The 14,363-nt window shown below is 36.0% G+C and overlaps 4 protein-coding genes across 11 annotated transcripts in view; 2 read left to right on the forward strand and 2 right to left on the reverse strand.

The window, feature by feature from the left end:
* Positions 1 to 62: 62 nt before the first annotated feature.
* LOC143181134 (polynucleotide 5'-hydroxyl-kinase NOL9) lies at positions 63 to 3,353 on the reverse strand. Its single transcript, XM_076381381.1, has 7 exons — positions 3,156 to 3,353; positions 2,842 to 3,032; positions 1,068 to 2,680; positions 790 to 989; positions 667 to 717; positions 396 to 589; positions 63 to 317 (listed from the first exon to the last, which is right to left on the reverse strand). Exons 1-7 carry the CDS (start codon positions 3,221 to 3,223, stop codon positions 76 to 78), a joined length of 2,559 nt encoding a protein of 852 aa, XP_076237496.1. The 5' UTR covers positions 3,224 to 3,353; the 3' UTR covers positions 63 to 75.
* A 162-nt stretch (positions 3,354 to 3,515) lies between these two features.
* LOC143181131 (histone lysine demethylase PHF8) lies at positions 3,516 to 8,843 on the forward strand. Of its 6 annotated transcripts, XR_013002230.1 has the most exons (14): positions 3,516 to 3,655; positions 4,037 to 4,122; positions 4,199 to 4,477; positions 4,550 to 4,691; positions 4,779 to 5,228; positions 5,302 to 5,503; positions 5,586 to 6,349; positions 6,420 to 6,467; positions 6,642 to 6,826; positions 6,895 to 7,097; positions 7,325 to 7,372; positions 7,559 to 7,742; positions 7,824 to 8,020; positions 8,722 to 8,843. XR_013002230.1 is itself a non-coding variant. In XM_076381375.1 (13 exons), the coding sequence occupies exons 1-13, from the start codon at positions 3,558 to 3,560 to the stop codon at positions 8,835 to 8,837; spliced, it is 2,805 nt and encodes a 934-aa protein (XP_076237490.1). In that variant the 5' UTR covers positions 3,516 to 3,557. The 6 variants fall into 6 exon arrangements, 5 of the variants coding, with proteins under 5 accessions (XP_076237490.1, XP_076237491.1, XP_076237492.1 ...); XM_076381375.1 differs by lacking the exon at positions 7,824 to 8,020 and having other exon boundaries at positions 8,722 to 8,837; XM_076381376.1 differs by lacking the exon at positions 7,824 to 8,020 and having other exon boundaries at positions 6,651 to 6,826; positions 8,722 to 8,837.
* A 602-nt stretch (positions 8,844 to 9,445) lies between these two features.
* LOC143181135 (trehalase) overlaps positions 9,446 to 14,363 on the forward strand; it is a 29,530-nt gene continuing 24,612 nt past the window's right edge. The window contains exons 1-2 of one of the 3 annotated variants that reach the window (XM_076381387.1): positions 9,446 to 9,799; positions 11,641 to 11,859. In XM_076381387.1, coding sequence (XP_076237502.1) covers positions 11,726 to 11,859 — 134 coding nt within the window. In that variant the 5' untranslated portion in view covers positions 9,446 to 9,799; positions 11,641 to 11,725. Of the gene's footprint in view, positions 9,800 to 10,288; positions 10,306 to 11,640; positions 11,860 to 14,363 lie in introns of those variants that run through there. The other 2 variants (XM_076381382.1, XM_076381384.1) reach the window with 2 other exon arrangements.
* On the reverse strand, positions 9,778 to 11,286 carry LOC143180200 (histone-lysine N-methyltransferase SETMAR-like). Its single transcript, XM_076379759.1, has 4 exons — positions 11,282 to 11,286; positions 11,065 to 11,161; positions 10,816 to 11,016; positions 9,778 to 10,070 (listed from the first exon to the last, which is right to left on the reverse strand). Exons 1-4 carry the CDS (start codon positions 11,284 to 11,286, stop codon positions 10,053 to 10,055), a joined length of 321 nt encoding a protein of 106 aa, XP_076235874.1. The 3' UTR covers positions 9,778 to 10,052.

Here is a 14,363-nt window from a genome sequence, read left to right on the forward strand (position 1 = left end):
CAAATCATTATTTTTCAAAAATTTAAAGAAACGATGGTGGTATGTACAAACGGAATAATGTCAATGAAGAAGTAATCAATTATTATTTGGCTTTTGTTGATATCTCATGCGGAAATACCCTCTACGAGGCTCTCGACTCATTGGTAGATCACCATTTCCGCCTGTATAAGGAACGTTCTTATGTTGATTCAGTTGCAGCAACGTTGTAGGCACCGGTATACATCCTACTAAACAATTCACGTATTGTATCATATAAAGAGGCAGTGGTGTATTTATAAATATTTCTCCACGTTCCGTGTCGATTCCCCTGACGATTCCTAATTTCGATTAACCATAATTATTATAAAGGCGATAGAAAGTGAATGAATATATATTCATATTTGTGTGATTCTTACCAAAACCATAACAAGGGCAAAGGGGTAATCTGTTTACTACTCTTAGACCCGATGTAATTTCAGTCTCCTCTGATTCGACTTGTTCTACATCGATTCCACACAAGGCCACTATGTTACCATTCATTACATTCAAAACATGCGACGGTGGTACTGAGACTCGTGGAATTGAAATAATTAACGAAGAAAAAGATAATCTGCGACAAATGAATTATATGGTGACCCGCAAAAATTATTTATTAAATTTTTAAGATATAAGAAAAAAAATACTAACACATATGGCACAATTTCGTTAATATTGAACGATATGGAGTCGTAGCATGACCTGAAAGAAAATTTGATGTAGTAAACATTCAATGGAATATACGAAGATCGACATAATGCACAAATCTTTTACTTGGAATTCGCAGGATTTGCCACCACTTCACTAAAGTAAGAGGTAGTTACAAGTTCTCGTTGCTGATATGGCTCCATGTTCCAAGTCTCGTTCACTGGAGCACTTTTACGTTCAGCATGAGAATTCACAATACATAATTCGTGATCACACGGCCGATTCCAATCAACAATACTCATGCTCCACGAAGCCCATGGTAATTCCTAAAAAAATGGTTTCATAATCGATTAGAAGTTCGCAAAATAATGGTAAAAAAATAGCAAACTATTTTGACTATTTACCTGTTGGTTGACCACTTCTTTATTCAAGTACTGAGCGTAATTATTCTTTGACTTTTGAGACATTATTTGTACCACCAAAGAAGGTCGAATGAGTTTTATCGTAAAGACGGCAATATCCCATCCAATACCTTGGGTAAATCCCATTGTATTTACAACGATGGGTAGATGGGACAAAATCGGGTTACTACATAGTTTATCGACTAATATTTTAATGCCTTCAATGTATCGTGTGATGCACCGTGTAACATTTACGTCCCCAATATATAACTGGAAAGCTGGTGTTTTTAAATGTGTGAAATTGGGTCCCATTAAAGGCTGTTCTATTACAGTAAAGGATATACAGCCTGGTGGTGTACACTCTGTTTGACCAGGATCTACATCCACAAGAACCACCATCTTGGAAACAGGTAACAAACTGTTTATCAAACAACGTGTACTAGTAGATTTCCCGACACTTTTACCACCAGCGATTAAAGTACAGGTCCACTCATTCTTGCACCAGCAATTCAACATTTTTTGGCTAACGTCATGTGTTACCTGTTGATCGATGATCAATTCTTTACAGGTATAATTATTAACATAGAGCTTTGATTGAAGTATCGTTTCGGCTCTTTTTGGATCAGTCCAAGAAACGTATGAAACGTTCCTTATTTTTGGGAATAGTCTAAATGGATAAAAAACATTCAAAAATTTGGTCAATTTATTCTCTAAATTTGACAGTAGAATAATCCCCATTCCAGGCTGAATTTGATCAATATCGGCAATCAATTTATTCATCATATCTCGGCAAATGCCATCAGCTTCAAGAGACGCCCAGATATCTGTTTCGTTATTTGATAAAGATTTATTACTCATTTTAATTGAAACGCTACTGTAGCCCCTAGGAGAGTAAATTTCAATAGATTTGCTATCTACAGTTATTACGTATCCGTAAACTTCTACTGTACCATATAACACTTTCATAATTAGTTTACCAGTAAAACAAAATTGTGTCTTTGCTGACATTATAACAAGAACTTTGTTTCTTAAAGAATAAAAACGTACTGGACTCTGGACATCTTGTACATTATGCATACTCTTTCTGTGAGAGGTAGTAGGTTCTGTTTCTAACACGCTACTATTTTGATTAGTAGTATCAAGTTTTATATTTTCAAGACATTCTTCAAATGTAGGAGCTTGTTCGTCGGCATCCCAAGCAGAAGTAAGAACAGTAGTCTCTGTACATTGTAACGACTTTTTTTCTTTACGTTGTTTACGGTTACATCGCAAGGACGACGCTATTTTAGTACCATTTTTTTGAGTATCAGACGTGTCATTTGGATTTACTGATTCACCAATGATAATACAAGTTTCATCCTTTGTTGAACTGACATCACGTTTTCGTAACTGTTTTTGACCAGAGGTACCCACTTCTGTTTTCACTTTCGGACTGTGTCTAAGAATTTCTGGTATTCTCAGTGAAGAAAAATTTTCTGAAAGTGCTTCAACTATTATAGGCGACCCTATGTTTCTCTGTTGTTGGGAAACATTGCGACACTTCTTGTCATCTCTGTTTTTGGTTACTTGTGCTCCTATAGAATTGTCTCTTAACTCTAAGGAAAGATCCACAGAATCTGAAATTTAAGCAACTTCTTTCCATAATGTTGTTCTTTACTTGAATAAAGGTATTATATCATATTTTATCTTCAACCTGCAAATATTGTATGCTGTTTACCCCGGTATGTAAATGTATATATTAAAAGATGGACTTTCCTACAAATGAAAAATATCTTACGTTGTATTTTACTGCTGGATCCTTTGACAGTAGAATGGATTTTTTTCTTTCTTATTTTTGAGCTACTCTGCACAACGTCTGTATTTGATGAAGAAGTCTCCATAAATGATGGATTCATTGTTAGGGACTTAAGAAATTGTTTTTTTTTTCCTTGAACGAATTTGTGCCTACTTTTATACTGAGGTAATTTCCTATATTAAAAGTGACACTTTGTTAAATGGATTAAAAATACATTCTGATAATATTTTATCCTAACATTATTGATATCAGATAAGATTATTTAAAACCATCGTCATCAGTCATTGTTTACTTACGCTTTCGTTTGCTTTGTACCAACTTTGACAACTTTTGTTTTAGATTTTTTTGCCTGCATCGTTTTCATCTTTTCGTTATAGGAAAAACGAATGGGATTAAAAGTTGTAAGCTCAAAGAGACCACATTTTCAAAAATTAACCTCTAATATACTGTAAACGAATGTTAGGCACCGTTTTCAATGACAAATAAAATGGTGCATTCTTGTGGAAGTTCTGGCCTATTCATGGAAATGAAAATTCGTTTACTGGACAAAATGGAAATGGAACCTTAATGTGGTTTCAAATAAGGACGACAGAGGCGACTCTTTAGCAACACATCACGGCTACTATAGTTACCATCCAATGATCCAATGTTAACGACACGGAGTTACGGTATTGTATTCATATTAATAACCACAAAAAATGGAGTTACCAGTTACATATTGTTTGTGTGGCCGTTCTTACGATTCCGAACAATTTATGATACAATGTGACGTCTGCAAAGAGTGGTATCACGGGGGGTAAGAATTCAAAATTTCTACGATTGAATATGTACAGCGACCTAAACACTGTAGTTAAACTGTGCTTGGTCCGATTGTACACACAGCATTTACGGTGTTTATTATGTTAAAAATTCTTCAGTGATTCAAGTGTGATCGTGGGATTCTCCTTCATAAGTTCTTATGTACAAATAATAATTGTAATTTAGCTTTTACATGGACAAAAAGTTTTGTTGTTATTAACATAACCTATTCCGAACTAAACAACTACTTACGTTTTGTTTCTTTGATATTTAAATGAACTGTCCAATAACCTATAGATTGTAGAACATACGTAAAAATACGTGAACTATATATACATGGTAAGATGTAACCATATAAATTTCCTCTTTGCTTTTAAAGATGTGTATCTGTGAAGGAGTATATGTCCATAGATCTTGACAAATACCATTGTCCACGTTGCGAAGCCATGTGTGGACCATCTCTCAGTATGTATTTCAAAACATTTATTTTCAGGTTATTATGAAATTACAGGTCATGATCGATTTGATGATTAACTTTCAGTGAAAGCAAAATTGAATTGGCATAGACATGATTATTCTGAAGCAGATGCAGATACAAAGCCAGTTCAAACTGGTACACCAGTATTTATAAGAGAATTGAAGTCTAGACACTTTCCAAAAGCAGATGACATTGTGAAACATATAAGAGGACAACAATTAACTCTTCAGTATTTACAAACTAATGGATTTGAAACTCCCATTATAATAGATGGGAAAGATGGGCTTGACATGATTGTTCCACCACCAAATTTTAGTGTTTATGACGTAGAAAGCTACATAGGTATGAGCTGTTTGTTACAAGAATTATTTCTATAATAACAAATATTATACACCTTCATGTTTTTTTGTGTAGGTGGAGACCGAGACATGGATGTGATCGATGTCACAAGACAAAATAACATAAGAATGAAATTAAGAGACTTTGTCGAATATTACAACTCCCCTTGCAGGACAAGGGTTCTTAATGTGATTAGTCTCGAATTTACAAATACTGGGTATACCAATATTCATTGCCTTGCCACATATTGGCTTTAAATGTTTCTAGGAAATATGTTTGTAAATTGACAAAATAAACGTTGCAGTCTTTCACCAATGGTAGAAGCACCGTACATCGCGCGTAAACTCGACTGGGTCAATTCCGTGTGGCCGCGCGATTGGCCCGAGGATAGTGACATAAAACGTCCTGAAGTACAAAAATATTGCCTAATGGGGGTCAAAGACAGTTTCACAGATTTTCATATCGATTTTGGTGGTACATCTGTATGGTATCATGTGCTGCGCGGAGAAAAGGTGTTCTATTTGATTAGGCCCACGCCCGCAAATTTACAGTTGTATCAACATTGGATGTGTAGCTCGACGCAAAGTGAAACTTTCTTTGGAGATCAAGCCGATGCGTGTTATAAATGCGTTATAAAGCAGGGCCAAACCATGATGATTCCAACAGGATGGATACATGCCGTATTAACTCCAGTTGATTCGTTAGTCTTTGGAGGAAACTTCGTACATAGTCTTAACATTCCAATGCAAATACAGTGAGTATCGTAAACGATAACGGGTAATAAGGATTTGCATCAACAATTATGATTTAATCTCACTACTTTATAGAATATACGAATTAGAAAAAAAAATGAAGACTCCCGCCAAATTTCAGTATCCTGGTTTTGAGACGATCAATTGGTTTGCAGCAAAGAAATTATTAAAAGAATTAAAGGAGTTAAATAATGAGGGAAAGAAATGTCCTCCGTATCTCTTACAGGGTGTTAAAGCGTTGCTTAGTATTCTTAAGCAGTGGAACACAGACAAGGATGTAAGTTCGTTTCTTATGTGATGGGAATCACTTCATTGTGGATTAAATTTCATGGATATTCTGTAGCTTGCTTTTATTTCAGTATAACATGATCAGCAGAGGTCAAATACCAGAAACCATAAATAGTCAAAAATTACTGAAAGATTTCAGTAAAGAGATTCGGCACGCGGAACGTTTTTTAATGTCTCTAAACCCTCCGAAACCAGAACGGGAAAGTAAACGTAAGAAAAAAAAGCCGTTGAACAAAGATTTTGTTGACTACGATGTAGCAGATAGAATGGCCGATAATCCATTCAAATCGATGTTAAAAGAAACGAACAAAGTAGAAACAATTGGTGAATCATTATCATCCAGACCACCCTTAAAGTTAACTTTACCGAAACCCATCATGTACCCGTATGTCAAAAATCAGAGCCCAACGTTAGAAGAAAAAAATAGTAGTTCTTCTGTTAGTAAACGACCATCGAAGCCAGGAAAACAAAGTCCCACTGTTATTAGGTTTAAATTGGGTAATAATGAAGTTGTTAGGAGTACACACGATAATATAAATGTGTACAATAATTTACCTGCGGATCATTCCTCCGATATGCCGAAAGAACTGACGTGGAAACAGACTTCCATATACGATTTTCATGACGGCAGTAACGAAAGCGATTATGGTCGGTTTATGATAGATGAATCGCCAAAACGAAAAAGAGCACCCAGGACTAATACTCAGAAGCGATTGAAACGAGATTACGATGGAGACGTAGATGTTTTGAGCGACGTACCCAAAAATGGTATTGAAGAACTATTAAAAGCCTCGGCTTATACTTTAGGAAACGGCGCTCAAAGATTAGATGTAACGTATGTATTGAAGTATTTAACGAAGTACTATATTTGAATATAGTTTATATACAGCATTAACTTGGTTTAGGTCTACCGTGATTCCACAGTACAGTCAACCTATGCCACCTCCCACTGGGTAAGATATTTAAAAAAGTATGAGAGTAATGGAAAGTGTATGCATTAGTTTCCTTACAGAGTAGTTATTTTTACTTAATTTTGTAGTTTAATCTTGTGATTTCGTTTTGATACCATAGTGTTATTGTCTTTTATGTTTTTGGTGTCCTAGTATTTATAAATTGAAAACGACTAGTTCTGGCAGGGCATCTCCATCAACACGGGAGGCGATTGCCGGGATGCTGTCATTCAGCGAGCAGTGCTATTCGACGACATCAAACAGTACTTCAAAATCCACAAAAATGAGTAAACCGCAGCCAGGAGACGACGACGATCAATCGATAGAAAATATCGATAAGGTTCATCAGGACGATGATTTCAGTACGTAAATACCTAACGAGATTGCCCCTTCATAGGCATATGTATAATTTTACTATTTTTCTATATAGTTTATCCAGCTCTAGACGCATCAGACGATGAGGATTATATCTTTAAGTCAAAATCAAAAAGCCAAATAGATGAGGCGTGGAATCCAAAAGCCAGAGTAGGACCTCTATTGCCGAAAACGAATCGTCCAGCTCGAGAAGGAGTAAAGAAAACATCGGTGGAAAAAGGACTGGAGGCAGCGGCAGCGAAGCGTGCCAAGCAATCGGTACGTAAATATTTGTCATTTTTAATATTTACTGTGCTATGTCCGATGGTTAAATAATATCAAATCATGTTCGTTTAAATTACAATTCATTTTACATCTATATGACAATGCAAATTCATCACTTCGTAGCAGAAATTGGTTCATTTTGTCGATATATACACGATCTTATGTTCAGATTCATCTTAATTCCCATAATTCTTTCATTCTTGCATACTCGTATTGCGTAGGATGATTATCTGGATAACAACATGGAAAGGGGCACCAAGAAGAAATTGGTAGGCATATTATAGCTTTACACTTCATTTTGTATCGACACGTTACATATTCTTCGCTTCATATTTTTTCATATATTTTAAAACCGCAATTAGTTTCATCTTACTGTATGTTTACTTTACAATTTATTTTAACTGATTAGTAGAAATAAGATAAGACTAATTTATCTGTCTGTTACACAACAATAGAATACGGCAAAACGGACATACAACAAGAAGAAACCGAAAAGTTCATCGATTACTTCGGTGGGCGGTACATCAACTGCGTCCTCAGAAAACGCTATTAAAACCAGTATTGGATTTGGTTCGATACTGACCAGTCCTAATAGGCTTAAAGACGTTAAAGCAAAATTAGCGGCCCCCGTTCCAGTTGGTAACGTATCACTTGCTATTTCTTTGCAATATTGTCTTTTATATAGACAGATGTTCGAAAAATTTATCATTGAATTTTTAGAACGGAAACCAAAGAAAGGAATGAAAACGGCTAAACAACGCTTAGGAAAGATTTTGAAACTTCACAAAATGATGCACTAAATAGTAAAATCGCATGCAGAGAAAATAAGCTATACGTCACACGTCATTTTCTTCATTTGTGTATAAAATCCATGTAATAGGTGTACATTGCTATGTAAATATATCTTTCTCATTAAGGTAGCATATCTATCTTAAGATTCTAGGTTTAAAAATTACGATCATTTTTTAAAAATATTTATATTTATTGCCGTATTATTTAATTTTAAGATAAGACTTAGCAGATTTTGATACTTGACTACTTCAGTAAGAACCTACTCGTTTTATAATAGGCGCTTACTGAGGCTTTTCCTAAATTAAGATTCAGAACAATTTTGTCAATCTGTAAATGTAAAGAGGCTGTAGCATATTGAATGTTCTTAAATTAATTATTTAACAACTACGATCAATTTCGTAGGACAGAACAATTCTATGACAATTGGTAGAACAAGTTTGGGATACAAACTTCTGATCCCAAAGTCTTTACCAATAACTTTTTTACCTAATTGTACATTTCTCGATGATTAGTACTTACGTACAGCATAAGATTATAATGAATTATTTTTATTTTAATTTGTAGTATATTTAATAATGATTTATCTCATCAAAAAGATAAATAAGTTCCATTTGTTTAAATGTAAGCGAAACTATAATATGTTTTATAATATAATTTAATTTGTGTTTTTATTTCAACAAATAATGTATGTAATGCTCTTTTATATCTGTTTACTTTATATTGTAATTGATCATGCAACAAGAAAAAAATGCAAAAATCGCACTCAGAAATTGTCTCCGTTATTTTGATCTTTAATATGTATTAAAGCGATTATTCTATTTTGTAGGGATGTACGGACGATGTAATCATCACTTTTCGAATATGAGTTATTGTAAAATTGATGTAATACTGATACTCGTCAGTTTTTATACATTTACTGGACGTGCAACAAAAAATGAATGATTGCTACATACTTCTCGTACTATTATGAAATACGTATTTTTCTTGGAAATAAAATTTCAAGTAACGACACAATCTGTCCAATTTATATATTGTTTTAATATTTAATTATTTACTACAAGCTGTTCAGAACTTGTTAAGTGGATAATTATTTGTTCAAGTATAATTTTTGCGTTAAATTTCTCCCATATGTCATCATTAGATAATATGATTTCATTATCAGAAAATAACACATTGCTTAATAAACAGCCAGAGATATGTGCAGTCGCATGCGATACGTAATAATGAAAGAGACATGCAATTTACGCAATCTGTGCGTGTCAATCGTCATAAAATAAAGTTCTAAATATTCTGTCGTGAATATTAATAGAATCCTCGGCGAAAATCTTAGTTATGTACGTTTACATTGTGTATCTCTTTAGTAAATGTCTCCGTGTTTATTTACGACTTAAACGAGAATTAAGGCGGTGGGGTATTTCATATTTCCCGGTGAATATAGGAACTAAGGAAGAGTGAGCGCATGCGCGCAGTTGTCAATTCTCAACAGTCTCTAATAGTAGCTCGGCTGGTGTAGATCGTTCATGCGAAACTCGGTGGATATCCTACACGGTTTTGCGAGAACGCCCATCGACCGCCCCTTCCGTAATTTGTTTATCAATACATTCCCCGCGGGCATTAGTTCAACGCTTCATGATTTTCTGGACAACGTCTGTGCTCGATATTGCGTTATATTTTCACGATTTCTCAAAGAAAAATTTTTGTTTAAATTTCATTTTGTTATCGATACCGTTCGTGCGTACGTGAATATGGAATGCTGCATATAGTGTACATAATTGTGAAGCAGTGGTGAATCAATAGGAAGCTAGAAATTGTGATGCGTGATAATACCGACTGAGACTTGAATTGTTTCGCAAAGACCGCGTGGAATATTCAAGACGCCATCGCGTGCACTTGACGTCTGCGAGGTAAGCAAGATATACAAGCTTTTTTAACATCTCAAATGACATTAATCATCTTGTTACGTAATGAAAATTTATCTGAACAATTTCATCTGTCAACTTGAAATTATGCGTTAAGTTTACGTATTCATTATTTATATCATTCGTAATTTGAATGGTCAGATAATCTCGGGATTCGAAGTGTTTGAATGTTTGCTTCTGTAATCGTTCGTAAAGTTTGAAAAGAGGAAGTTGATATGGATGACGAATCCACAAGCGCCTACATCGATTTCCGCCTCTGCAATAATAGTTATATGTTTGTATGTATGTATTGTTTCGACTTAGAATAGAATAGATGCATCACCAGATTTGTATTTTCGTTATATATTTCAAATTAAAACTGCAAACTATAGTGTATGGATATATTCGCAAAGAAGCTCTAGTAAAGTTTATCGCAGTTAGACGAAGGCAGTGCATACGCATACAATGTTTTACTAACTTATTATAACAAGTGTTTATCTACAAAGGAACTTGTAAGTGACGTATGAATAAGCATTTTCGATGGCGATAGGTTATTTCGATTGGGTACATGTTGCGATAGTCAATTCCTCTTTTTTCGTAGTTTCAATTTCATACATAAAATTCTACTCTTAACACAGTTTTCATTTTGTAGCTTAACTAATTGACATACATTGAACAATAGTACATAAGATAGTTGACCAATGAACTTTGAGCAAACGTTTATGCATAAAATGCAAACATTAACCTATATAGTAACCTTCATAGTAACTTGGTAAGCGGTATATGTGAGAAGAAACTATTTACAGAGACATGACCTAAAGCATTTAGTAAGTACGTGCAAATGTGTATGCATTTTAGGAATACTTGTTACGTAGAAGTTCCGTGTGTGACATTGAAAGCATGTTTAAACCATACCTATAGAATAGGAAACGATGACCGTTCAAGGTTATTAAGTATTAGGTAGTCGGAAAAGTTACGATGCATTTGAGTTCATGCGAAACCCAAATATTGAGCCTGCTCACGTATCCCAGCTTCTTCAGGTGGTGGTGAACGCTTGAATAACAGATGTTCAATGTTTCTACAATCTCTCGTGTCGTATAACGTTGGTTTAACTCGATTATTGCCTTGATTTTGTCGTCATCAACCTCGGTGGGTCTCCCTGACCGAGGAGTGTCGTTGAGATCAAAATCACCAGCACGAAATTTTTTAAACCATCGTTGACACTGACGTTCTTATAGAGCATTGCCACCGTAAACTTTACACAACTTTGCACACGCTTGTCGCGCGTTCTTCTCTTTACGGAAGTAAAACAGTAAAATATAGCGGAAATGCACAGTTTGGTCTTTCACCTTACCCTTGTTGTAAAATCTTCAAAACTCAACCAAATCGCTCAATTGTTTTTTAGAATGAAACTGGAACTGTCAACTGTCAAATGACATAGCAATAACATAGATGCGAATAACTCTAGTACTTCAAAAATGAACTAACGCCATCTACCAAAATGCGTAATAATTTTTCCGACTACCCAATAGTTGTCCCCCATCATACATTTCTTTGATTACCGTCCTTTTTATTTGAACAGTTCGAAAAAAGTCTTGAAACTTGCAATATGCGTTCTCCGTTTCTCGAAATATGAGATATACTAATACTGTAATAAAGGTATACTAAATTTTATTTTCTACTGAAGATTACTTTTACGGCTATAAATTATGCTAACTTCCTCGCTTGAATGACAGAGGGCGTGTGCTTACAGTTTAAAGCGCGAAAATAAGAGACGGAATGATAGAAGTAACTTTCGATGACCTTGAGCTTTCAGTTGATTTTGCACGGGCAATAATGTGTTCTAGGCACAGTTGTTATCAAACTTTGAAGTTTGATGAAGATTTTGAAAGACGAAGCACTCGAGGGTCGTTCCTGCTTAACTGTCTAGTAATGCTGGTTGTTTGGCAAGGAGCTCGCCGTTGCCTAAGTTGCAGCGGGCAGCTCACCAATCAAGGTTACCAACTGCACCGTCATCGTGGATCGATCAGTGATAAATTTGATCGATATCAACTTTCTGGAACCCGGTAAGTCCACGAATTATTATTGACCATTAATTGCATACTCCTACTCATATTTCACGATTTAACATTTTCCTTCTACTTACTACCCCTACTAGTGATACGATTCCCTCGTATTATCATAACGAAAAACTCATTGTTGTCCGTAGTATTCTATAAGTCATACTGTTACGAAATAAAATGAAAATCGTGCTCCAATCACAGTCCCTTTCGTGTCAGAATACATTCAGTGCAAAAACAAAGACTCTGCGCGTGTGCTTTATCCAATCGGGACTTTTCGATGCGTATTAATTACGAAATGGTGAACGAACGATTGACGCGCTATAAGAATAGCTTGTCTTATCTTTGTACGGTCCGGGAGTTCAACGTACGTGAGTGGTCAGCGCGACATTTTAAATCAATCGGACGTCGTCGGCGCTAGTAAATCACACTTTCGTGTTACGCGCACGCGTGTGTACATGTAGACGATGTGAGCATGTACGCGTAAAAGAACTCGGGACACTGTGTCAACGTACTTGGGAGCCGAGTAATTCTCCGCTCTCGTTGACCCGACCAATTGATCGAATCGTTTAATCGTGGAAAAATTTTCGTAGTCGCGACTGAAAATATTGTTATCTCATACATTTGCAACACTTGCCGAGGGTATTATAATTGTATTATTTTTTTTCAATTATCACTCCTATCTTTCAATTTGACGATGGAAAGTAGAAGTAGTTTAGAGGAGATTTTGTTTTCTTCAAAATTAATTTTAAAAATTATTTCAGGGCTCATATGTTCACTACACGTTTTTACTATAGCATACGGTAGCTTCTGTATTTTCATTTCAAATCATTCGTCACGCGATGGATATCGTTGTTCCAGTGACGTGCAAAGTCGGCCACAAGAAGTTGATATAAAGAAATGATTCCCTTAACAGTCCCCATAACAATAGAGTTTTCTCAGTAACGAATTCCTAATATGGGGAATTGCTATCGCCGCGCGCATTATCGGATCACGTAACTGTGTCGCATTATGAAAATCGGTTGGCAAGTTAGCTACGCAAAATCACGCCAACATGGAATGTTATCACTCTGTAGACCGATTTGCTTTTATCGGATGATCGAACTATTTCAATCGAACATAGACGATTAGAAGGACTAATAACGACTAAAATTATCAGGTCCGTATGTTTTCTGTTTCGATTGGATAGGAAAATAGCTACGGAACTGATTTAGAAAAGACGTCTTCGAAAATCGAAGGCTATGTGGATAGCCGTCGAATTTGTTTCACTGGACATATCTCGTGAAACTTTTCAGAGGTTGAGAACCCCTGCTGCAAACAAAGGGTTACCAGTTCGATAGACTCTATTAACCCTTTAAGTATGGGGAAAAAAACTGTTAACAGGCGGAATTTTCGTTTCTAAAACAGACATTTAACGCACAGTTTACACCGAGCGTTGAACAATCAGTTTAAAGATATTCGACTCTATGAAATTGTACGTAAAGAGAAACAATGCCTGCTCACTTGTTGCTTAAAATTAGAACTGTATTCGTTTAATTATTAGACATGAGAAATTAGGGTTAAAAGGCAGGCAAGAAGAGTCCCGCAATCGGTTGCCGCAAGTGCATAATTAGCAGCAATAAGTGAGGACAGAGGGGGCCATAAAGCCTAGTCCGATTCATGCCGGTGCGTTAGTCAGCGATTGGACGTCGGAGCGTTCGTACCTCTTCGAAGGTCGCGCCAGCTCGTTCGTTCCCAGTGGCGTACACTCTCCCGCCTCTGTCTTTCTTTTGTCTAGCATTTTTACATTTCACTGAACGGTTTCCCTCGACTAAAACGATGTCATAACCTAACACGCGCGATTCCCTGCCTCAGCATCGCGAACCTTCCAAGTCGTATCGAATCGAATCGAACGTAAGAGGAACTGTGAAACAACCGTACCTAACCTCTAACGTTACCCTACTGACAAGCGATATCGGACGCTGTCACTGCGACGAAGAAAGTCACGTGTATACGGAGACAGTGCGGTATTCGACGTGCACGCCATTCCTTTGCGTCATAGTGTAGCCGGTTCACGAATTTGAGTAGTGTGCGGTGGATATTGTTTCGCGAAACGATAGCGTTTTCACTAGTGATTACAAACGGTGATGTTCGTCGTGACTCGTGTTGCCTGCAGTTTTTTCTTCGATGGAATAGTGTCGAGGTTAAAGTCGCTTCGAAAACGTGCGTGATAAGGTCACTGGAACGGTACGTAGAATTCATTTTCATTGTCATTTGGAAAACATAGAATCACCTGTCGTATCCGAATAACTATACATATTTTTACAAGTCTCTTATTATTTTTATAAAGTATATTCTCAATCACTTAACTATCGGTTTTCAATCTTTTCCACCTTGAACGCAAGTTTTATCGTTGATCAAGAGATAACAAGTGGATCGATTCTTCCGATGATGTATTTCGTTAGGAAGAAAAATATCGATTGTCATTGTTCTCCTCTCGAGCTCATCGTTGAAACATTCCTCGAGTCGAT

The sequence above is a fragment of the Calliopsis andreniformis genome, chromosome 6 (genome assembly GCF_051401765.1).
Source record: "Calliopsis andreniformis isolate RMS-2024a chromosome 6, iyCalAndr_principal, whole genome shotgun sequence".
In the NCBI taxonomy this organism is placed as follows: domain Eukaryota; kingdom Metazoa; phylum Arthropoda; class Insecta; order Hymenoptera; family Andrenidae; genus Calliopsis; species Calliopsis andreniformis.